At 47.4% G+C, this 25292-nt stretch overlaps 1 protein-coding gene across 1 annotated transcript in view; it reads left to right on the plus strand.

Annotated features, from left to right (window-relative positions):
- LOC137504604 (uromodulin-like) overlaps positions 1 to 25292 on the plus strand; it is a 36530-nt gene that overhangs the window by 7917 nt on the left and 3321 nt on the right. The window contains exons 3-5 of the mRNA XM_068233187.1: positions 7376 to 7532; positions 16284 to 16362; positions 17639 to 17668. Coding sequence (XP_068089288.1) covers positions 7376 to 7532; positions 16284 to 16362; positions 17639 to 17668 — 266 coding nt within the window. The remainder of the gene's footprint in view (positions 1 to 7375; positions 7533 to 16283; positions 16363 to 17638; positions 17669 to 25292) is intronic.

Raw genomic sequence — 25292 nt, forward strand, 5'->3', positions numbered from 1 at the left:
GGAAGCCATCGGTCTTTCTAATGGGGGCTTAGATCAATGAATGGGAACTGTGTTTCCTGTGTGATTCTTGTAGCGTTTGCTAATCTGATTATTTGTTGCTGAACGTTTGCTTGTCCTGACTCTGCTTTTGCTTATTCCTCTGTGCCTCGTATGTATCTGATTACCTGTTGCTGACCCTGATACTCTCTCTTGTCTTGCCATTGCCTGTTCTCTGTGATACCGCACTGATTGTATATATTCATCGTTATTTGCACTGGTTAGTTAGATATATATGTTGGATTGCATGTTCTCGTTTGGTGATTATCTGTATACAGTTGTTGTGTATGTGGGTCGCATATGTTTGCATCATATGTGCATTATTGTATATATTTGTTACTGCATTCCCTGGTTGTCTGTACAAAGCTTGCTGTGCATGTGGTTGCATCATTGTATACAATTGTCACTGCATTCCCTGATTGTCTGTACAAAGCTTGCTGTGCATGTGGTTGCATCCAGGGCCGGCTCTAGACTTTTTGCCGCCTGAAGCCCCCCCCCCACCCACCGTGTGGGTGGGGGGGGGGCACTGAGCTGGAGGGGTAGGGGGCAGGAAGGGGATATTGGGCCTACTGGTGGGAAGGGGGGTCAGATCCCCCCCTCCCTCGCCTGGGTCACCCGATCTGCGCTCCCCTCCAGCTGTAAATAGTTAAGTACCAGCGTATAGATTAAGAGGCAACGGGCGGGGATCACTCACCTTTTCCGCGTTCCAGCGAGCGCTCCACTGATGTCACTTCCTGCTATACGCTGGTACTTAACTATTTACAGCTGGAGGGGAGCGCAGATCGGGGGACCCAGGCGAGGGGGGGACCCCCCCTTCCCACCACTAGGCCCAATATTCCCTTCCTGCCCGCTACCCCTCCAGCTCGGTGCCCCCCCCCCACCCATGGACAGGTGGGTGTCGCCCCCCCCCCCCCCCCAGATGTGCCGCCTGAGGCAAATGTTTCACCTCGCCTCATGAGCGGGCCGGCCCTGGTTGCATCATTGTATACATTTGTCACTGCATTCCCTGGCTGTCTGTACATAGCTTGCTGTGCATGTGGTTGCATCATTGTATATACAGTATTTGTCACTGCGTTCCCTGGCTGTCTGTACATAGCTTGCTGTGCATGTGGTTGCATCATTGTATACATTTGTCACTGCGTTCCCTGGCTGTCTGTACATAGCTTGCTGTGCATGTGGTTGCATCATTGCATACATTTGTCACTGCATTCCCTGGTTGTCTGTACATAGCTTGCTGTGCATGTGGTTGCATCATTGTATACATTTGTCACTGCGTTCCCTGGATGTCTGTACATAGCTTGCTGTGCATGTGGTTGCATCATTGTATACATTTGTCACTGCGTTCCCTGGCTGTCTGTACATAGCTTGCTGTGCATGTGGCTGCATCATTGCATACATTTGTCACTGCGTTCCCTGGCTGTCTGTACAAAGCTTGCTATGCATCATTGTATACATTTGTCACTGCGTTCCCTGGATGTCTGTACATAGCTTGCTGTGCATGTGGTTGCATCATTGTATACATTTGTCACTGTGTTCCCTGGCTGCCTGTACATAGCTTGCTGTGCATGTGGTTGCATCATTGTATACATTTGTCACTGCGTTCCCTGGCTGTCTGTACATAGCTTGCTGTGCATGTGGTTGCATCATTGCATACATTTGTCACTGCATTCCCTGGTTGTCTGTACATAGCTTGCTGTGCATGTGGTTGCATCATTGTATACATTTGTCACTGCGTTCCCTGGATGTCTGTACAAAGCTTGCTATGCATCATTGTATACATTTGTCACTGCGTTCCCTGGCTGTCTGTACAAAGCTTGCTATGCATCATTGTATACATTTGTCACTGCGTTCCCTGGATGTCTGTACATAGCTTGCTGTGCATGTGGTTGCATCATTGTATACATTTGTCACTGTGTTCCCTGGCTGCCTGTACATAGCTTGCTGTGCATGTGGTTGCATCATTGTATACATTTGTCACTGCGTTCCCTGGCTGTCTGTACAAAGCTTGCTCTGCATGTGGTTGCATCATTGTATACATTTGTCACTGCGTCCCTGGCTGCCTGTACATAGCTTGTTGTGCATGTGGTTGCATCATTGTATACATTTCTCTGTACATAGCTTGCTGTGCATGTGGTTGCATCATTGTATACATTTCTCTGTACATAGCTTGCTGTGCATGTGGTTGCATCATTGTATACATTTCTCTGTACATAGCTTGCTGTGCATGTGGTTGCATCTTGTTTGCATTATATTATATGCACTGTGTGGTTACAATAAAACCTTATTTTGCACCTTATGTCCTGGCCTCAGTGTCTGTATCACTGCACATTGTGGTCATCATCACCTGTTCCTCCGTTCAGGTTTTGTAACACTCTGTACACATACCTGAATATCAGCTGAAGTGGCAACTCCAGCGTATATAAGAGGCTTTAGGCTAAGTTCACAGTGGGACGCTACGTTGCGTCGACTTTATGGGGGCATCTTAATGCAGCAAGTCACACTACTACAATAGTCTATGTGATGTTCACAGTGCATGCGGTGCACTGAGCTCCAACGCACTACACTATCCCAATCAGGGGCGTAACAATAGGCCCTGCAAGGATGCAGCCGCAGGGGGCCCAGAAGCCACAGGGGGCCCCGTCCTGAGAGACTGACAACTAATGGCACAGAGAGAAAAAAACTTACTGCTCTCTGCACAATTGTTCTGACTGCATCTGCTCAGCCACTGATAAGGAATCAAACAAAGTATTGCAGACAAAGTTTGTAGATTGTCCCTATTCAGCAGGGTCTTGTGTACAGCGCTGCTCTACTCCCAGCCTTTCTGGGGAGGGAATTTGGTGGGAGGGGGCCCCATCCAAAGTTTCACAGGGGGGCCCAGCGATTTCTAGTTATGCCCCTGATCCCAATGCACTACATGCTGTGCGTTACGACATAACACATGTGTAAACCGAGGCAGGGAAGCATACTTTGTGATGTATGCTTCACTTTAGTGCAACATTATCATTCTGTTGTATTTCTCTTTTTGCAGAGAACGCCCTGCAGCTTTCACTGTGAACCTAGCCTTAAGGGCTCGTTTCCACTATTGCGTTGTGTAATCACCGCAGGTGAAATCGCATGCGGGTGCGATTCCCCATGCGTTTTTTCCCGCGGTTTTGCATAGGTTAGGGTAATGCGATTTTAACCATGTCACTGCCTGTGTGAATTAACATGGGTACCTATGCAAAATCGCATGCGAATTCGCGGCAAAAAACGCATGCGATTTCCCTATTAAATACATTGTGTGCGATTCTGAGGGATCTGCTGTGCAGATTTTCCCCGCACACAAAAACGGTCCGCTCAACACACAAGTGGAAACAGGCCCATCCACTTGTATTGGCTGTGCGAATCTGCATGCGGACAACGCATGCGGATTTGCTATAGTGGAAACGAGCCCTAAGGCTCATACACACATCAGACCATAGTCTTTGGAAAATGAAAGATCACAGACCAATCTTACCCCCTTCCAGGTAATATGAGAGCCGTACTCTACACAGTCTATTCTATGGAGCTGAACTCCCTATCAGATAGAAATCTTTGCAAGATGCTGCACACAAAGATGCTGTAGACATTCAAAAGATCATTATCTGCAAAAGATCTGTTCCTGCAAAATGCATTCATAGTCTATATCTGCAGATCTCAATACACACCTTGTTTAACAGACATTCATCTGCAGATGATGTTAAACAAAGTGTGTATGAGGAAGTGCAGATATCATAGACTACGAATCATTTTGCAGGAATGGATCTTTTACACATACTGATCTGTTGCATGTGTACAGCATCTTTGTGTGCAGCACAGGGGCGTAACTGAAAGCCCCCGGGCCCCCCTGCAGAAATTCTGAGCGGGCCCCCCTCCCCCCGGGGCCCGCTCGTGGCCGTTTTGGGGGGCTGGAGGGGTCGCAGCATGAGGGGAAAGGTATGGCCACAGTCGGCAAGGAGGGGGGAAGGTCCCCCCCCTCACCTCGGGCTTTCCCCTCTGCGCTCCCCTCCAGCTTCAATAGCTATATAAGTGCAGCGGAGCGGCGGGCAGCGGCAGGCAAACATACCTTCCGTGCGTCCGGACGCTTCTCGCTCTAGTGACTGACGCTACTTCCTGTTTTATACAGGAAGTCGCGTCAGTCACTAGAGCGAGAAGTGTCCGCGCTGGAACGCACGTAAGGTATGTTTGCCTGCCGCTGCCCGCCGCTCCGCTGCACTTGTATAGCTATTGAAGCTGGAGGGGAGCGCAGAGGGGAAAGCCCGAGGTGAGGGGGGGGGGGGACCTTCCCCTCTCCCCGCCGAGTGTGGCCATAGCTTTCCCCTCATGCTGCAACCCCTCCAGCCCCCCAAAACGGCCACGAGCGGGCCCCAGGAGGAGGGGGGCCCCCTGCGGGGCATTGGCTGCATCCCCTATTGTTACGCCCATGGTGCAGCATCTTACAAAGATTTCTGTCTGATGGGGAGTTCAGCTCCATAGAATAGACTGTGTAGGTGTGGCTCTCATACTACATGAAGGGGGGGAAATTGGTCTGTGATCTTTCATTTTCCAAAGACTATAGTCTGATGTGTATGTGGCCTTTAGATGCAATACGGTGACTAGAAGGAGAATGTGGGGGGAAAAAATGATTGTAGCTTTTTTTAGAAAAACTATTTTAAAAAAGTCAAAGAAAAAATGTTATTTAAGAGCCACTTTCCATTGGGTGCCGCGTCTTTTTTCCAATCATGCTGTTGCAATTCTGCGAAGCCGCAGCCGAATTGCTATAGGGATGCCATGCACAGCTATAGGGATTCAGGTGCAGTCTACAGAAAAGGAGAGGGGAGGATGAGCAGCATGTTCTGTCCTATGGAGAGGGGAGGGGGAGGAGTCAGCAGCATGTTCTGTCCTATGGAGTGGGGAGGGGGAGGAGTCAGCAGCATGTTCTGTCCTATGGAGAGGGGAGGGGGAGGAGTGAGCAGCATGATCTGTCCTATGGAGAGGGATGGGGAGGAGTGAGCAGCATGTTCTGTCCTATGGAGAGGGGAGGAGTCAGCAGCATGTTCTGTCCTATGGAGTGGGGAGAGGGAGGAGTCAGCAGCATGTTCTGTCCTATGGAGAGGGGAGGGGGAGGAGTCAGCAGCATGTTCTGTCACTTCTGTCCTATGGAGTGGGGAGGAGTCAGCAGCATGTTCTGTCCTATGGAGAGGGATGGGGAGGAGTGAGCAGCATGTTCTGTCCTATGGAGAGGGGATGGGGAGGAGTGAGCAGCATGTTCTGTCCTATGGAGAGGGGATGGGGAGGAGTGAGCAGCATGTTCTGTCCTATGGAGAGGGATGGGGAGGAGTGAGCAGCATGTTCTGTCCTATGGAGAGGGGATGGGGAGGAGTGAGCAGCATGTTCTGTCCTATGGAGAGGGGAGGGGGAGGAGTCAGCAACATGTTCTGCCCTATGGAGTGGGGAGGGGGAGGAGTGAGCAACATGTTCTGTCCTATGGAGTGGGGAGGGGGAGGAGTGAGCAGCATGTTCTGTCCTATGGAGAGGGATGGGGAGGAGTGAGCAGCATGTTCTGTCCTATGGAGAGGGGATGGGGAGGAGTGAGCAGCATGTTCTGTCCTATGGAGAGGGATGGGGAGGAGTGAGCAGCATGTTCTGTCCTATGGAGAGGGATGGGGAGGAGTGAGCAGCATGTTCTGTCCTATGGAGAGGGGAGGGGATGAGTCAGCAGCATGTTCTGTCCTATGGAGTGGGGAGGGGGAGGAGTCAGCAGCATGTTCTGTCCTATGGAGAGGGGAGGGGGAGGAGTCAGCAGCATGTTCTGTCCTATGGAGTGGGGAGGGGGAGGAGTCAGCAGCATGTTCTGTCCTCAGGCGTGGGGAGGGGGAGGAGTCAGCAGCATGTTCTGTCCTATGGAGAGGGGAGGGGGAGGAGTCAGCAGCATGTTCTGTCCTATGGAGAGGGGAGGGGGAGGAGTCAGCAGCATGTTCTGTCCTATGGAGTGGGGAGGGGGGTGTGCAGCATGTTCTGTCCTATGGAGTGGGGAGGGGGTGAGCAGCATGTTCTGTCCTATGGAGTGGGGAGGGGGGTGAGCAGCATGTTCTGTCCTATGGAGTGGGGAGGGGGGTGAGCAGCATGTTCTGTCCTATGGAGTGGGGAGGGGGGTGAGCAGCATGTTCTGTCCTATGGAGTGGGGAGGGGGGTGAGCAGCATGTTCTGTCCTATGGAGTGGGGAGGGGGGTGAGCAGCATGTTCTGTCCTATGGAGTGGGGAGGGGGGTGAGCAGCATGTTCTGTCCTATGGAGTGGGGAGGGGGGTGAGCAGCATGTTCTGTCCTATGGAGTGGGGAGGGGGGTGAGCAGCATGTTCTGTCCTATGGAGTGGGGAGGGGGGTGAGCAGCATGTTCTGTCCTATGGAGTGGGGAGGGGGGTGAGCAGCATGTTCTGTCCTATGGAGTGGGGAGGGGGGTGAGCAGCATGTTCTGTCCTATGGAGTGGGGAGGGGGGTGAGCAGCATGTTCTGTCCTATGGAGTGGGGAGGGGGGTGAGCAGCATGTTCTGTCCTATGGAGTGGGGAGGGGGGTGAGCAGCACGTTCTGTCCTATGGAGTGGGGAGGGGGGTGAGCAGCATGTTCTGTCCTATGGAGTGGGGAGGGGGGTGAGCAGCATGTTCTGTCCTATGGAGTGGGGAGGGGGGTGAGCAGCATGTTCTGTCCTATGGAGTGGGGAGGGGGGTGAGCAGCATGTTCTGTCCTGTGGAGTGGGGAGGGGGGTGAGCAGCATGTTCTGTCCTATGGAGTGGGGAGGGGGGTGAGCAGCATGTTCTGTCCTATGGAGTGGGGAGGGGGGTGAGCAGCATGTTCTGTCCTATGGAGTGGGGAGGGGGGTGAGCAGCATGTTCTGTCCTATGGAGTGGGGAGGGGGGTGAGCAGCATGTTCTGTCCTATGGAGTGGGGAGGGGGGTGAGCAGCATGTTCTGTCCTATGGAGTGGGGAGGGGGGTGAGCAGCATGTTCTGTCCTATGGAGTGGGGAGGGGGGTGAGCAGCATGTTCTGTCCTATGGGGAGTGAAGTGGAGGAGAAGCAGCATGCTCTGCATTATGAAAAAGGCAGATATTGAGGATGAGCAGGAGGTGTCACTCGGATGTAAAAACTACAATAATGGTGGTCAGTGTGTGTGTGTGTGTGGGGGGGGGGGGGGGGAGGCGTACAATGTTGGAAGACACTTTAAAGCATCTTTGGTCAGTAAGAATCGACTTTGTTTATACATTGTTTAATGAAATCCCATATTTGATGTCACCAGTGACAGTTATTAGTGTTTGATTTCCTGTGTGTTTGTCTTTTGTGTGCAGCTGTCCGAACCCCATTTATGGATCTGATCTTATCAGTGTCGTAAACAACGGAAACAGCTCTGAGGCGCGCTTTACAATGAAAGTCTTCCAGATCACCGGCAGTAATCATGTCTATCTGAAAGCTGATGTGACCCTCTGCTCTCAAACCTGCCCCTCGGTAAGCTGATATGACCCTCTGCTCTCAGTCCTGCACCTCGGTAAGCTGATATGACCCTCTGTTCTCACTCCTGCACCACTGTAACCTGATATGACCCTCTGCTCTCATTCCTGCACCTCGGTAATCTGATATGACCCTCTGCTCTCACTCCTGCACCTCTGTAAGCTGATATGACCCTTTGCTCTCACTCCTGCACCACTAAGCTGATATGACCATCTGCCCTCAAACCTGCACCTCGGTAAGCTGATATGACCCTCTACTCTCACTGCTGCACCTCGGTAAACTGATATGACCCTCTGCTCTCTGTCCTGCACCTCGGTAAGCTGATATGACCCTCTGCTCTCACTCCTGCTCCTCAGTAAGCTGATATGACCCTCTGCTCTCACTCCTGCACTTCGGTAAGCTGATCTGACCCTCTGCTCTCACTCCTGCACTTCGGTAAGCTGATATGAACACTTGCTCTCAGTCCTGCACTTCGGTAAGCTGATATGTCCCTGTGCTCTCACTCCTGTGCCTCAGTAAGCCCCTTGCTGCTATAATTACCTTTGTACTGACACCGACATCTGAGGAAGCAGAAAATTTCCCTCACAGACAAATATGCCGGTACCACCCACTATGGAATCTGCGGCTACAAATAGCGAATTTCATAGAGGCGCAAGAGGAAAAAATGTGCGCCGGGTGAAGCCGATATAAGCCTTTACTACTTAAGGCCCATAGGCTCTAACCTAGCCTAACCCTAAACCCCCCTACCTGATACCTAACCCTAAAATCCCTCTTCCTGATACCTAACCCTCAAATACCCCTTCCAGATACCTAACCCTTAAATACCTCTTCCAGATACCCAACCCTAACCGCCCTTCCTGATACCTAACCCTAACCCCCCCTTCCTGATACCTAACCCTAAACCCCCCTTCCTGATACCTAACCCTAAACCCCCCTTCCTGATACCTAACCCTAAACCCCCCTTCCTGATACCTAACCCTAACCCCCCCCCCCTACCTGATACCTAACCCTCAAATACCCCTTCCAGATACCTAACCCTAAAACCCCCCTTTCTGATTCCTAACCCTAAAACATCCCTTTTCTGACTCCTAACCCTACCCCCCCCCCTTTCTGACACCTAACCGTAATCCCCCCCCCCCCCCCCCCCTTTCCTGAAACCTTTCTCTAAAACTTCCCTTCCTGATTCCTGACCCTAAACCCCCCCTACCTGATACCTAACCCTAAACCCCTAGAGATGCCTACACCCTAGCCCCTATCCTATCAAGGCATTTTGTATTGACCTGAGGAAGTGGGCCATGACCCGTGAAACGCGTTGTCAGATTGCTTTTTGCATAAACATTTTTTTCAGTTGAACTGTTGTCTTTATTTTCTGGAGAGGTAAGTGCTTACCTCTCTTTTTTTATTCTTTTTTTTATTTCAAAGTTATAAAATAGAACACCCATTGGGCATCTTCATCTCTCCCATTATTTACATAAAGAATCCAACAGCTTACAAAACCGAGTGCTGAAATATTAGTTGTTATGTTTAGAATGAGGGCCAGATTCATGTCATCACTGCCCAGGGCCATGAAACATGTGACTAGAGGAACAGGAAGGGCGGGGTTAGTTAACAAGGCATTAAAGTGATCTAAGTAGTGATGTAATAAAATATAGAAAATTAGCCTCTCCCTGAGGGCCAATGTAGGGGTGACAAGCATTAGTTACCTTCTGGGGGGCTGCTCTCTAGCCCCTTGTCTGTATGCATTCCGCCCCGCATGTGCTACAGTGTCACGCTCCCGCTGCGCCCCCACCACTGCAATGCATGCCGGGAGATGTAGTCCTTCATTATGAGTGCATCTCCCAACCATGCTTGTACTCACACTGCAGGACCACATCTCCCGGCATGCATTGCAGTGCCCCGGGGCGCAAAACACTGCAGCAGGAGGAGCATGACGCTGCTGCAGCTTCTGGATTGCTGGAAAAGATGGCAGAGCCCATAAAGGTGATGGGTCAAGAAGCAGCCCCAGAAGGTAAGTGATGCTTGTCACCCCCTTCTCCAACAGCCCACACCCTAAACCTTCCAAAATTCTAGGCTCCAGGTTCTAGATTCTACGTACGTTAAAAAAGGGCGCCGGGAAAAAAGGGCGCACGGTTTTAAACGATAAGCATGAATAACGTTTTTAAAAAAATTGTGCTATATTTCGTTTAAAAATAATGTTTTATAAAGTTATAAATCATTAAATAATGTGTAATCATGAGAAGCAGTTATAAAACATTAAAAGTCTCCGGGCGCCGCTTTTAAAACGTTATTTTTCTCCGGTGCCCTTTTTTCCTGTTGGGCGCCCATTAAACGATATTTATTATGGGAGTGAATGGCAGCGCATTTGTGCCTCATGCGCCCAAATTTCCTGCTTCCCTAGATTCTGGGAGATTCTAGGAAAGTCTTATTTAGGATTAGTACTATAGACATAGCCCCCAACGGTAACAGTACAAAAGGGCGCATGAGGCAGGTGGACAAATCGGGCGCCGCCATTCACTCCCATAATAAATATCGTTTAATGGGCGCCCGATAGGAAAAAAGGGCGCCGGAGAAAAATAACGTTTTAAAAGCGGCGCCCGGAGACTTAATGTTTTATTACTGCTTCTCATGATTACATATTATTTAATGATTTATACATTTTTTAATATTATTTTTAAACGAAAAACAGTACAATATTTTTTCCAAACATTATTTTTAAACGAAAAACAGTACCATTTTTTTTTTTTTTTTTTTTTACATTATTTTTAAACGAAAAAACCGCACAATATGTTTTTGAAACGTTATTAATGCTTATCACAGGGGGGTCTTAGGTTTAGGCACCAACAGGGGGGTCTTAGGTTTAGGCACCAACAGGGGGGTCTTAGGTTTAGGCACCAACAGGGGGGTCTTAGGTTTAGGCACCAACAGGGGGGTCTTAGGTTTAGGCACCAACAGGGGGGTCTTAGGTTTAGGCACCAACAGGGGGTCTTAGGTTTAGGCACCAACAGGGGGGTCTTAGGTTTAGGCACCAACAGGGGGTCTTAGGTTTAGGCACCAACAGGGGGGTCTTAGGTTTAGGCACCAACAGGGGGGTCTTAGGTTTAGGCACCAACAGGGGGGTCTTAGGTTTAGGCACTGACAGGGGGGTCTAGGGGTTAGGGGTAGGTACAGGGAGGGTTACTTAGGCACCAACAGGGGGGGGTCTTAGGTTTAGGCATCAACAGGGGGGTCTAGGGGTTAGGGGTCGGTACAGGGAGGCTTACTTAGAATTTTTTTTTTTAAACGTTATTATACGTTTCACTATTTAAACGAAAGATTAACGTTTTTACAATTGCCGATTTAATGCACATTATTTAATGATTTATAACTTTATAAAACATTAATTTTAAACGAAATATAGTACAATACATTTTTAAACGTTATCCACGCTTATCGTTTAAAACCCCGCGCCCTTTTTTCCCAGCACCCCTTTTTAACGTACGCCTCCCAACTGTCTCTCTTTCTGGGCTGATGTACTGATTTGTGCTGATATAGATATTATTCTACTAAAAAAATGTGTTTAACTGGCTCTAAACTTTATTCCCATTAATAAAAAATTGATAGTGTTTTGTTTTTTTCTTCATTTCACATTTTATAAATAAGAAATATAATGATAATAGAAAAAAAAGTGTGGTTTAAATATTAAAACTACATCTTTTGGTTCTGAATACTTTGTGAAATACATAGCAAGGGGGTGTGTCTTGGGGGAGTCATTAGGGGTGTGGCAGGGGCATGTCTTAAAGTGAACCAGAGACGAAGCACCCTCATGTATTTTACCATACGGAGCAGTGGGGACGTTAGAGAAAACGGAAGCGGGAAAAAAGGGCGCAGGCAGCTAGTGGACAAAAAGGGCGCCGCCATTCACTCTCATAATAAATAACGTTTAATGGGCGCCGAGCAGGAAAAAAGGGCGCCGGAGATAAATAACGTTTACAAACGGCGCCCGGAGATTTTTAATGATTTATAACTGTGCTTGTGGTGATTTACGTTTACAAAATGCACCCGTGCCGAATAAGGTTTATAAAAAATACTAAACATATTTATCTTATTTAACTAATGAAAACATTATTTAAAGTTTTATTACTTACTGTTTGTAAAACATTATTATTCACAAAATAAAGCGATCAGTACGTAACGTAAATTGCAATATATTTTTTGCAGCCACAATTAGTAAAACATTATTATCCACATAATAAAGTGATCAGTAAGGGGGGTCTTAGGTTTAGGCACCACCAGGGGGGTCTTAGGTTTAGGCACCACCAGGGGGGTCTTAGGTTTAGGCACCACCAGGGGGGTCTTAGGGTTAGGCACCACCAGGGGGGTCTTAGGTTTAGGCACCACCAGGGGGGTCTTAGGTTTAGGCACCACCAGGGGGGGTCTAGGGGTTAGGGATAGGTACAGGGAGGGTTCTGTGTGAGAGTAGGGTTATGTATAGTTACAGTACAATATAAACCACCAGGGGGGTGGTTAGGGTTAGGCACCACCAGGGGGGGGGTCTTAGGTTTAGGCACCACCAGGGGGGTCTTAGGTTAAGGCACCACCAGGGGGGGTCTTAGGTTTAGGCACCACCAGGGGGGTCTTAGGTTTAGGCACCACCAGGGGGGGTCTAGGGGTTAGGGATAGGTACAGGGAGGGTTCTGTGTGAGAGTAGGGTTAAGTATAGTTACAGTACAATATAAACCACCAGGGGGGTGGTTAGGGTTAGGCACCACCAGGGGGGTCTTAGGGTTAGGCACCACCAGGGGGGTCTTAGGTTTAGGCACCACCAGGGGGGTCTAGGGGTTAGGGATAGGTACAGTGAGGGTTCTGTGTGAGAGTAGGCTTAGGTATAGTTTTAGTAAAATTTTAGTAATACTTACTAATGTTTTACAACACTTATTACGAACATAGTTATATTTATATCATCATTATAAAGAATCTTTTAATATTTTATTATAAGAACAAACCATAAATGAAGGTTATTCACAATAATATATAATTATAACAATTAAACATATATTATCGTTTTTTTAATAAACGTAATTATAAGTTTCACTTTTGAAACAGGGAAGATTAACGTTTTCACAATTGCCGATTTCATAAACATTATTTAATGATTTATAATTTTGTAAAACCTTATTTGTAAACGAAATATAGCACACTATTTTTATAAACACTATTAATGATTAATTATTAATTAGCGTTTACACCCCGCGCCCTTTTTGTCCGGGCGCCCTTTTTGTACGTACGCAGAGAAAACACCTACTCTGCTGTCTGTTTCATTTTTAACTGTTCAGCTTGCTTCTAATCAGCCCTGATAAAATCCCAGACTGAGCATGCAGTCTGGCTTTGCTATAATGACTCAGCTATAATGATTCCTGAGCAGAACCACAAGGGGGCAGGCTAGGGCTTGAAAAGACACCAGAGAACACAGACTCAGCTATAAAAATTCCTGAGCAAAGCCAGACTGAATGCTCAGTCTGGGATTTTATCAAGGCTGTTAAGAAGCAAGCTGAACAGTTAAATATGAAACAGAGCAAGGTAAGTGTTTTCTCTAATGTCCTCGTTGATATATATGGTAAAATACATGCTTTGTCCCTGGTTCACTGTCCCTCTTTCTCACTTCAAAAAGTTGAAAGGTATGCTATAGAGTGGACTGTCCATCGCCATGGTTGCGAAGTAATGCCATTTCAGCTTGCTGTCAGTGTTGTTTCCTGTCTGGCTGAAATGAGGAGATTTATAGAAATAACAGATAAATGACTGGAACACGCACGTGTGTATGGAGATCTGTAACTAGCACCATGTACGATTTTTAATACAGCACAAGTCAGTGATACAGGTTTACTTTAGAACTATAGGAAAGTAATGATAAATAATAAAAATACTGTGTAATAATGTACAAGTGTAGCTCAAACAGGCAGAGCCAGCCAATAATCACAAGTCTAGTCATATGGACCGATAATTGCAAAATCAATAAACAAGAAAGACGTCCATGACTCTAAATAATAAATAGACAAAACTACTGCATATGTCAAAAAATAATCACAAACATTCCCGGATCCAGATAATGGGCCTGATTCACAAAGCGGTGCTAACAGTTAGCACGCTGGTGAAAAGCCCTTTATCATGCCTAAACTCAGTTTAGGCATGATAAGTTTAGGTGTGATAAGTTTAGGTGTGATAAGTTTAGGCATGATAAGTTTAAGCGCCAACTGGGTTAGCACCGCAGTGCACAGCTGATCAAAATTTTTATGCTAGCAAAGTCTGGTGCACTTCGTATAAAGTTTAATGGCGCTGCTTTGCGTGCGGGACTTTGCAAGCGATCTAAACTTATCTAAACTTATCATGCCTAAACTTATCACACCTAAACTGGCTTTTCACCAGCGTGGTGCAATGGTTATCATGCCTAAAGTCTCTAACTGGGTTAGCACCGCTTTGTGAATCGAGCCCAATGTCTTATAAGCACAGCGTGTGAGAGACGGCTCAGTGGACTGGCGTAGGCACCCCACCCCCAGAGCAGGTAGTATTTCTTTACTCTATTATCCATCTTACTTTCCTCTCACACGCTGTGCTTATAAGACATTATCTGGATCTGGGATTGTTTTTGAGGTTCTTGCCGCACCGCGCAGTGCGCAAACTTTTGTGCGCGTCTTAGCACAGGAACTTTAGGCGTGCTGAGGGGCCTTTCACAGGCGTGCTAACACTTAGCACCACTTTGTGAATCAAGCCCTAAGAGTCATGGGCCCATATGCAATTCACTTTTTCACCTGAGTTTTCTCCTAGGTGAAAATTTTTAACTTTTCAATAGAATGCCTTTTAAGCCACCAGCAAGCAATAAAATGCTCAAAATAATTTAATAGTAGTTTCTCATCTACTTTTTGGTACTTTTTTAGTTGAAAAGTTCTGCAAAGATATTTTAAATTGAAGATGAAACATTGGGCTCGATTCACAAAGCGGTGTTAACCCAGTTAAAGACTTTAGGCATGATAACCATTTTTATCATGCCTAAACTCAGTTTAGGCATGATAAGTTTAGGCATGATAAGTTTAGATAAGTTTATATCGCGCGCAAAGTCCCGCACGCAAAGCAGCGCCATTAAACTCTATGCAAAGTGCACCAGACTTTGCTAGCGCAAAACTTTTGATCAGCTGTGCACTGCGGTGCTAATCCAGTTGGTGCTTAAACTTATCACGCCTAAAAACTTATCACACCTAAAGTTATCATGCCTAAACTTATCACACCTAAACTTATCACACCTAAACTTTTCATGCCTAAACTGAGTTAAGGCGTTGTCATGATCGCTGCTGCAGCAGGTATTGCTGGAAGTAGTAGTGCTGCAGCTCAGGTAGTTCTGATCTCTTTCCATGCAAGCTGCATAGCTTTGTCTGCCTTTCCCTGCTGTCAGCTTGTGACTGATTATCATTCACCTGTGTGGGAATCTGCATGTCTGCTCCCATTGGATGACCTCAGTATAAAGATCTGCTTCCTGCAGGACTCCTCGAGTTTTCATAGCTTCAGTTTAAGCCTGTCTTGCTGTCGCTTCAGCCCCCGATCGTGTTTCTTGTTTTAAAGATACTTTGCTGGTCTTTGCATCATATATTGGTTCATTGCCAATATATATGCATACCAGCACGTTTATTATTTTCCTTGTATTCGTGTTACGTTGATACATCAGTGTCGCTGATGTATACGTACACGAACTGTTTATATCCTGTGTGCAGTTAGTCAGCTTCCAGCACGTTTTGGTAGGTTGCGCGTACCGTGATCACCCGTGCTGAGGTAGTTACCCTGCTCCTGTTACCGTTTGTGGATTGCGTTCATCTCTGCGAAGAGATAACGAATCCTTCTGAATCCTGTTCTGTTACCATTTGTGGATTGCGTTCATCTATCTTGATCCTGCTATTTCCTGACTATCCTGTCCTGTCTTTGTGAGGCACGCCATCGCTGCAAACGCATTGGCTGCCTCATTCCAGTCTGTCTTGTTGTGGACGCTTGCTGTCACTAAGTAGCGGCTAGCTAGCAAGCGTTCATTCTGTCTACCTGTCCTGATCTCCTCAGTTCTGGTTTATGCGCTCAGCGCTACTTTGCGCTGAGACGTTATAGCGAAAGCATTGTTTGTGGCTGTCTGATCTGCACCGGCTCTGTGCGCCACAATCTCCTTTTGGAGTCAGTCCTCCCCTCCACTATACTAGGGATAGCCTGTTTCCTTGTGCTACTGTGTGTACCTCCTCCACGTCAGCTCATGCGTTGCATGCTGACTGTGGAGAATACACCACCAAGCCTTACAGGCGTGATAAAGGGCTTTTCACCAGGGTGCTAACTGTTAGCACCGCTTTGTGAATCAGGCCCATTATCTCCTAGGAGAAAACTCAGGTGAAAAAGTGAATTGCATATGGGCCAAGGACGTATTTCTTGTTTATTGATAATTTGCAAGTGTCCCTGCGTCTGTCCGTGTGTCAGTGCTTTGCGCTACAGCACATGCCAAGCACTGAGCCATTGACACAGGACGCAGAGTGGTCGGGCGGGACAGCCGAGCGGGCGGACATATGTGCATGCGCAGCGGTCTGGTGCGCCCGCGCAGTGACTGGCGGCGGCGTGAAGAGACCTAGAGCCCGTTTTTAAACAGGCTTAGGTCAACTAGTAAATAGATAAAGTAATACAAGTCAGTGAGGTAGTTTCGGATATCTGCACAATTTTGTTCCTCTAACGTCCTGCATCTTTGCTTTCTTGCAGAATTGCCAATCACGGGGATTGGTGAGGTCAGATACCACCACTTCACAGGTTGCAAAGCTGACCATGGAATTATACGGCAGTAAGTAAACCTCTGTAACCCACCGATATGCAGCAGTTTCCAGGGACAGGAAGCCAGAGGCGGCACTATTGCTTTTTAGGTGCTTTATCGTTATACACATATGCACTGCTTGTTTGCCTGTGTTTCCGGGCCATTTATATTGCCAGGAGAAAAGTAAAAAGCTGGAGAAAAGAGAAGCAAGGAAAGTAGTGGTGTGGCGGTGTGTAGCAGGAGGAAAGTGTCAGGTGAACTGATAGCACCACCTGCTGGGCGATGAAGTCACTGCACGGAAGATCACACTGAAAAGTACAGACCTGCTCTGCCATCATTGAATCCTTCCTCAAACAATTTCTTTTGACATAGGGGTTGATTCATAAAAGGCTGTGCTAATTTTTTTTTTAGATATTTTAGAATTTTTTTAGACGTTTAAAATTTTCACAGGTGCGGTAAAAGTTCAGTAAATTACTGAAGCCCATTGACAAAAACCTTTGTGGTAACATCAGAGCAATGTGGAATGTCTCTGTTGTATAAATCAGGAAAAAGGGACCTCCACACTTGGGGTAGACCTCCACACTGCTATTGTGCTCTGCGTATCAACTGTGGCCTCCACATAAGAGCTTGCAATACAATGTGTTCAGAAAGAATTGCACGTGGGCACCAGCCGTTGTTTGCAGGCTTTACTCCAATAGTTGTTACATCAGGACAATTGGCAATTGAGACACACTAGTGTGCTTCTGCAAGCCCCCAGCAGCCGTCCTGTCCCGCGCCGGTCCTGCCTGAGCTGCCGTTCTCCCGCCATCAGCTACTTTCAGTTTCGCCGCCGGGCCACTGCGCCTGCGTGGCTCTGGCCACGCGTATCCTTTCTTCACGTTCCCCTCTATTGCAGAGGGGAACGCGATGCAAAGATACGCGTGGCAGGGCTGCGCTGGCCTCGACTTACAAGTCGAGGAACGGAGCGGAGTCGGGAGAACGGAGGTTCGTGGAGGACCGGCGCAGGACAGGACGGCTGCTGGGGGCTTGCAGAGGCCCCAGGTAAGTGAAACAGTGTGTTTAAAATGTATCTACAGTTCCGCTTTTTTAAGGTGTGAACATTTCAACAGGAGAAAACCCTGGAGAAAAAGTGAACTGCATGTGGGCCATATTGTGACCGTCACATAAAGCCCATCCTGAAAAACATCTTTTCACAAATCATCTGTACCCAGATTTAGACTTCATCAAATAAATCATGTTACAATGGTGCCTGTAGCGATATTTCCCATGTCTCATACAGTTTGTGTGTTTTTTTGTTTGTTTTTAGATGACTTGAGCAGCAATGGAGCAAGTGCGGGTAAGTATAAATCAGTTTTTATGGATCATTAAAGTTTATTTATGTTTTATAAGTTGTTTGCCCCCTCCCCCCCAGCCCCCCCTTCCCCCAACTAACACTAAAGTGGCAATCACTCCCCCAAAACTGAACCACTCCCCCAAAATGAAAACACTCCCCCAAAATGGAACCACTCCTCCAAAGCCGAACCACACTCTCAAAACTGAACCATTCCCCAAAACCGAACCACACGTTTAAAACTGAACCACTCCCCCAAAACTGAACCACTCCCCCAAAACTGAACCACCCCCTGAAAACTGAGCTACTCCCCCAAAACCAAAGCACACTCTCAAAACTGAACCCCTCCCCCAAAACTCTCAGTTTTACTCTTGTGGATGCCGGAAGCTCCAGCAATGATGCCACGCTGGTACTTCCAGTCCAATAGTAAAGCGTGTAGGCAAATCCTCCAAATAATATTATTATAAGAATATTTTGAACATCTGGAACTCTAAAATGCAACAGAATTTTTTCCTTTTTATAATTAGAACATTTATTTCCATAGTGCAACAATTCTCATAATTTATTTTTAATATCCGCTGTTCCTATGTTCTGGTCTATAGTGTACCATGATACAGACATCTTATCTATTTGTATTGATCTGGCTAACCTGTCCCCACTCAATTTTTGGGCGTACCTTATCCATCCTTCCCATTTAATGACATTTTTCCTTTTATCGTATTAGTATATTGCAGCTTAAAGTAGAGTGACCCAAACGCACATAGGGTTAATATGTTTAAACCACTTCGCTATATGGCAGTTAATATTTTATTCAGTTGCACTGCCTCAGCGATTAACATTGGGATTAGGTTGTATTCTGTTTATTGTACTAGTGATTCATACTGTAGCACATATCCACATGTGGTTGAATTGGTGAGTGTTTCTGCAGGGGTCTTTGCTGATGGGGGGGATCAGCAAAGACCCCTGCAGAAACACTCACCAATTCAACCACATGTGGATATGTGCTACAGTATGAATCACTAGTACAATAAACAGAATACAACCTAATCCCAATGTTAATCGCTGAGGCAGTGCAACTGAATAAAATATTAACTGCCATATAGCGAAGTGGTTTAAACATATTAACCCTATGTGCGTTTGGGTCAAGCCTGTGTTGGCAAAGTGTGAGTAGTATCTATTACCTGCACAAACATATTCGGTAGTGAGATAGCTTAAAGTAGAGTGACCAGATTTTTGTAGGGTCAACCTGGGATGGGGAGGGGGGGGGGGGGCGCCGTGCCGAAAATGGGGGCGCTGCGGTGAAAAATGGGGGGCGCCACGGTGAAAATTGGGGGGGGGGGGGCCGCGCCTGAAAATGGGCATGGCCATGACATTGTATGGGCGGAGCTAACGCAATGATGTAGCAGCGAGGCATAAGAAAGCAGTGTTTACGCCATGATGTGGTCAAACGAGGATTCGCATCATGGGTGTGCAGAAACTGTGTGATGCTATTTAATAGTATACCGTAACCCCAAAGCAGCAAACATTGCCAACTATGACCATTAAATAATAAATGCAGCAACAGTTACCCCAGACACCAGAAAATAAACGCAATGTGGGCAACATGTCAGCACAAAATATATGCAATGTGAGCAACATTTCAGCACAAAATAAATGCAATGTGGGCAACATTTCAGCACAAAATAAACGCAATGGGCAACATGTTAGCACAAAATAAACGCAATGTGGGCAACATTTCAGCACAAAATAAACGCGATGGGGGCAACATTTTAGCAGAAAATAGCTAAATTTGGGCAGTATTTCACCTGGAAAAAAAAGAATTTACTCACCTGACAGAAGTCTTCTCTCCTGGCCGGCCTCTGGCGCGCAGCTCCCCCGTAGATCTTGCTCCTCCAATCTCCCGAGCTGGAATGGAATAGCAGGGCTACGGAAAGATGGTGCCCAAAGCCCTGTACTGGAGACACAAATAGTCTCCAGTACAGGGCTTCGGCAGCCATCTTCCCGTAGCCCTGCTCTGCCTGCTGGAGAATATGGAGGCTGGAGCGGGCTGCAGGCTATGAACTGGCGCAGCGTCTATTAGACGCTGCGGCCAGTTCATTCAATAGTATGGTGGCCAGAGTCCCGAGGTCGGAACGTCCCACGGCTAAAAGCGGGACGTTTCCCGGGACCTCATGCAGCCTGGGACAGCGGACCCAGAAGGCGGGACGCGTCCCGGGTAAAGTGGGACGTATGGTCACCGTACTTAACCACTTGAGGACCCACCCTTTACCCCCCCTTAAGGACCAGCGCTGTTTTAGCTGATCTGTGCTGGGTGGGCTCTGCAGCCCCCAGCACAGATCAGCGTGCAGGCAGAGCGACCAGATCGCCCCCCTTTTTTCCCCACTAGGGGGATGATGTGCTGGGGGGGTCTGATCGCTCCTGCCTGCCGGGTGTTGCGGGGGGGGGCACCTCAAAGCCCCCCTCCGCGGCGAAATCCTCCCCCTCCCTCTCCTACCTGGCCCCCCTGGAGATCCGGGCTGCACAGGACGCTATCCGTCCTGTGCAGCCAGTGACAGGCTGTCTCCTGTCACATGGCGGCGATCCCCGGCCGCTGATTGGCCGGGGATCGCCGATCTGCCTTACGGCGCTGCTGCGCAGCAGCGCCGTACAATGTAAACAAAGCGGATTATTTCCGCTTGTGTTTACATTTAGCCTGCGAGCCGCCATCGGCGGCCCGCAGGCTATTCACGGAGCCCCCCGCCGTGAATTGACAGGAAGCAGCCGCTCGCACGAGCGGCTGCTTCCTGATTAATCAGCCTGCAGCTGGCGACGCAATACTGCGTCGCTGGTCCTGCAGCTGCCACTTTGCCGACGCACGGTATAAGCGTGCGGTCGGCAAGTGGTTAAAGAGACTCTGTAACAAAAAGAAGTTCCCCTGGGGGATACTTACCTCGAGAGGGGGAAGCCTCAGGGTCTGAATGAGGCTTCCCCCATCCCGGTAGCTGCAGTCAATTCAGAGCTGGCTCCCCCGAAGCGTCCCGCAATCCTCGCTCGACAAGCCTGACAAGTGCTGATTTATTTACCTTCCCTGGCTCCAGCGGGGGCGCTGTTGCGGCTCTCAGCACGGAGATAGGCGGAAATAGTCGATCTCCGTCGGGTCCACTCTACTACGGAAGCGCAGGAGACTTGCGCCTGCGCAGTAGAGCGGACTGACAGTGATCGGCTATTTCCGACCATCTCCGAGTGGAGGCCCGATACTGTGCCTGCGCTGGAACCGGGAAGGTAAATATTTACATCCCCGTTTTTTCGGAGGGACACAGCGAGACCGCCGTGGGACACAGGAGGACGGGGGAAGCCTCGATAGGATCCGGAGGCTTCCCCCACCCGAGGTGAGTACCCCCCGGGGGAACTGTTTTTAGTTACAGGTTTTCTTTAAGTTCACAGTATTTTAGGCCTATATCAGCCTTTAATAAAGTGCTGATAATAAATTGCTTAGTGGTGGACACAGCGCTGAGCCTATGTACAGATTACCCACAAGGGAACTAGGCAGCTGCTTTGAGCTTTGTCGGACCGTCCAGCGATAAGGGGGCCATACCGTGGGCCTCCATGAGACCTCCAGTGCAGAGTGAGAGTGGAGCGGTACCTCTCCAGGCTACAGCAACCCAATTACTTTCCTTCCTCTTCAGCCTCCTGGTCTCCATGGCACCAGAAGCAACTGTTATTACATGACCAGCTGTCACTTATCGGTGGGTTAGATAAGAGATGTGGCAGGAGCCATAGAGACTAGGACTCTAAAAGAGGAAGGGAAGGTAGTAGTCCCATCACTGGAGCCTGGAGAGGTGAGTTACCACTGCTTAGCTCTGCTTAGACTCTGCATGGGAGGGACATCTGGCAGCTTAATACTGGGGACACATTTGGCTGCCTTTTAGGGGGATTGAGGGGACACCTCTGGCTACCTAATTGCTGAAGGGACACTCTGATGATACTTTTTGAGGGCTCTCAGAATTGCTAATTGGTGGGTTCAGAAAACTACCCAATGCTGCTAATTAGTGGACACATCTGCCTATCTAATACTAATATCTAGGGGTGCACCAGGATGCCTAACATTAGTGTTAGGAGTGGGCAGCTACTACTTGTTACCCACTATTTACTACTACTTGTCATCTACTACCTGTCAGTACTTGCCACCTATAGCTTGCCATGTACTGCCTGACACTAGAATCTACCCATCTGTTTGTCTGTTGATCCCCACCTGATTTTTATAAACTATTTATAAACACGCCCCCAAGCTTGAGAGAACAAACTTCCTGAAGTCTCCAGCGCCATCTTTTGTACTGCTAGCTTCCTGCACTGACTGATGACTTGTGTTCTGCCTCAGGTTTCTCCAGGTCATCAGCACTGGTGGGGCTCCTCCTGCCGCTGCTCTGCTGGAAGTTCTTGTGAACATCGGATATCCTGGATCCTCTCACCCGAGCCACAGGAAGTGGATGAGGGAATGGATTCTGCTGCGCACTTACCGGAACGTGGACCTTCGCTCTCTGCTCTGCAATCATAATGTAGACATTTCTATGCCCTATACTGTATTATACTCATTTTTTTGCTTGGCTGGGAACAAGCATGCAGCAGCAATGTCTGACAACTGAAGTCCTATCCTGTATGCTTGTTGCCGTTTGGTGGCTCGGACCCGGACCAGAACTGGAATGACAGCCCTGCTTTTTGCATTCTTAATGCGTACCTGAAGTGGTGCACCTTAATGTGTACCTGAGATCAAAGGGAAAAATAAAATGTATACGTGCCTGTAGCTTCCTCCAGCCCTCTTCAGGCTAATGGGTCCCTTGCTAACCACTCACGCCTCCTGGCTCCCGGAAATTCAGCCAGTGGGGGAATAATGTGCATGCCTGGCCCGGCTGTGCGCCCCCCCATCCTGTTCCTGTTGCCGGGAGGGGGATAGGGAGCGCGAGCGGCCGGACTGCGCCTGCTCTGACTGTAACTGACTGGCCGAATTTCCAGGAGCCATAGCAGATGATCCATGCAGTGGAGGAGGACAGCGAGGGAGCGATCAGCCTGAAGGGGGCTGGAGGAAGCCCCAGACAGGTATTATTATTATTATTATTGATTTATAAAGCGCCAACATATTCCGTGGCGCTGTACAAAGTAAGAAACAAACATGGGGTACATAATACAGACAATGGTGTACACCAATATACAAGATACATAATTAGTGACAAAATACAAAAATGATATAAAATACAAAATACAGAATTGGTAATGACAGTGATAAAAGTAACATGATGAATAAAATGTATAATGATTTCCAAGACACAAAAGGGGGAGAGAGCCCTGCCCTTGCAAGCTTACAATCTAAAGGGAATGGGGGGAAACAAGAGGAGGGGTAGTATACGATAAAATATATAAAGGCTGTGTGTTTTAGGCATGTATACATGTCTTCTTTCCTGTGATCTCAGATACACTTTAAGGCCTGAGACACACTGCAGAGCGCTTTGCTGACTGCCAGCTCTGGTCTGCCTTTCTTTAAAAAAAGCTCCCATTGACTTGCATTAAAATTGCGGTAAAATTACAGCAATTTTTTAAAGGATCATGGTCGTGATTTTGCCACGGTTTTTGCGATGATTTTTCTGAAAGGCAATGGTGGGAGCATTTTTTCTTAAAAAAACGCAACGCTGACGGTCAGAAAAGCGCACTGCAGTGTGTCTCAGGCCTAATATTAAATAAAATCTGAAGCATAAGAAAGAAAGCCTGATACTTACCTCTGGATCCTATTAAGCCCTCGCTGTCCCCTCCCAGTCCCCCGGTAGAGGTACGCTGCCACTGTGAGCCTGGGGACAGTTCCGGGAACCCCGAGTGCTCCTGAAGATGGGCGGCTCGCTCATGCGCATCTCATGAACCCATCCTGAGTCTTTACTCGAGCAGTAGTCATCAGATTAGTCCATGATGAGAGCACCACCTGATCTGCTTCAGGCATACCTCCCAACTTTTTGGGATAAGAAAAAGGGACACTTAAGCCACACTCCTGACCACGCTCCCATCACACCCTGGTCACGCATACCCTAAAGATTTCATAAGAAAAATATGTTGCTTTATAATTCAAATCACACTGGTCCTTTCTATCCTGGTGCATTTTCCTTCATATTAATTTTAATATTAGTAATATAGCAATTTAAAGGATGGGAATAAAGTTTAGAGTCAAACATTTTTAGTAGAGAAATATAAATATATTTACATAGAAAAAGGGACAAAGTCCTGAAATGAGGAGGAAAGAGGGACTGTCCCTCCAAAAGAGGGACAGTTGGGAGCTATGCTTCAGGGTCTATAGCTAAAAGAATTGAAGACAGAGGATCAGAGGATAGCCAGGCAACTGGTATTGTTTAACCACTTAAGTTTATCTGGATAGATATATCCCTCCAGATAGATTGCCCTGCTGCCGCTGCGCCGCCTCCCTCCGTTAGCCCCCAGATCAATGAATGGGAATATAGTTCCCATTGGAATATAGTTCCCATTCATTGATCTAAGTCCCGGCAAAAAAAACCAACAGCCTCTTATCAGAGGCGGCAGTCTTTCTGCAGAAAAAAAAGTTTCCCATCCTCCTAATGCTTCCTGGAAGCAAGAGTGTTCGCTTCTAGGACTTTTTGACTGTGGCCATCTTGTGGCCAAATAGTAAAACTACACCCACATTCATTTTTTTTGTTAAATAAACACATACTATTACATTTAAAATTAACTGTTTACCTCCCACAACAACAATTACCCAAATAACATTTTAAAAAAAAAAAGTACAATAAAAAAAACAACATAAATAGTTACCTAAGGGTCTGAACTTTTTGAATATGCATGTCAAGAGAGTATATTACTATAATGTTTTAAATTATAAGCTTGTAAATAGTGATGGACGCAAATTGAAAAAAATGCACCTTTATTTTCAAATAAAATTTCGGCGCCATACATTGTGATAGGGACATAATTTAAACGGTGTAATAACCGGGACAAATGGGCAAATAAAATACATAATGGCAGCATGTATTAATTTCAAACTATAATGGCCAAAAACTGAGAAATAATGAATTTTTGTAATTTTTTTTCTTAATCTTCCTGTTAAAATAGATTTAGAATAAAATAATTCTTAGCAAAAATGTACCACCCAAAGAAAGCCTAAATGCTGGTGGAAAAAACAATAATATATAGATCATTTCAGTGTGATAAGTAGTGATAAAATTATTGGTGAATGAATGGGAGGTTGAAGTTGCTCAGATGCATAAGGTGAAACAACACTGTAGGCTGAAGTAGTTACATTGTACCCGAAGCTGCGTGTTGGGGGGGGGGGGGGGGAGGAATGGGGCATAGAGGCCTGTACCCTACTGTATGCCATGCCTCTGTGTCCCCTCCACGCGGCTCTCTGTCCCCCCCCTCCCGGCCGCACCATGACCCCCCGAATCTGCATTGAGCTTGTCAGACTAACAGTCCCTTGCCGGAGAGGCACTCCTGTAAAGAGCCGCTCTGTGCTATGTGATGAGAAGCATGGAGCAGGAGGCGGAGCATCATGACCTCGGGGTTACAGGCATTTATTTCTTACACAACAAGAATGAAACTGCAGGGACGCAGGAGTGGGGTAGGGTGGCGGCAAGGGACAGTATAT

This window comes from Hyperolius riggenbachi, chromosome 4, assembly GCF_040937935.1.
Source record: "Hyperolius riggenbachi isolate aHypRig1 chromosome 4, aHypRig1.pri, whole genome shotgun sequence".
Taxonomy (NCBI): Eukaryota; Metazoa; Chordata; class Amphibia; order Anura; family Hyperoliidae; genus Hyperolius; species Hyperolius riggenbachi.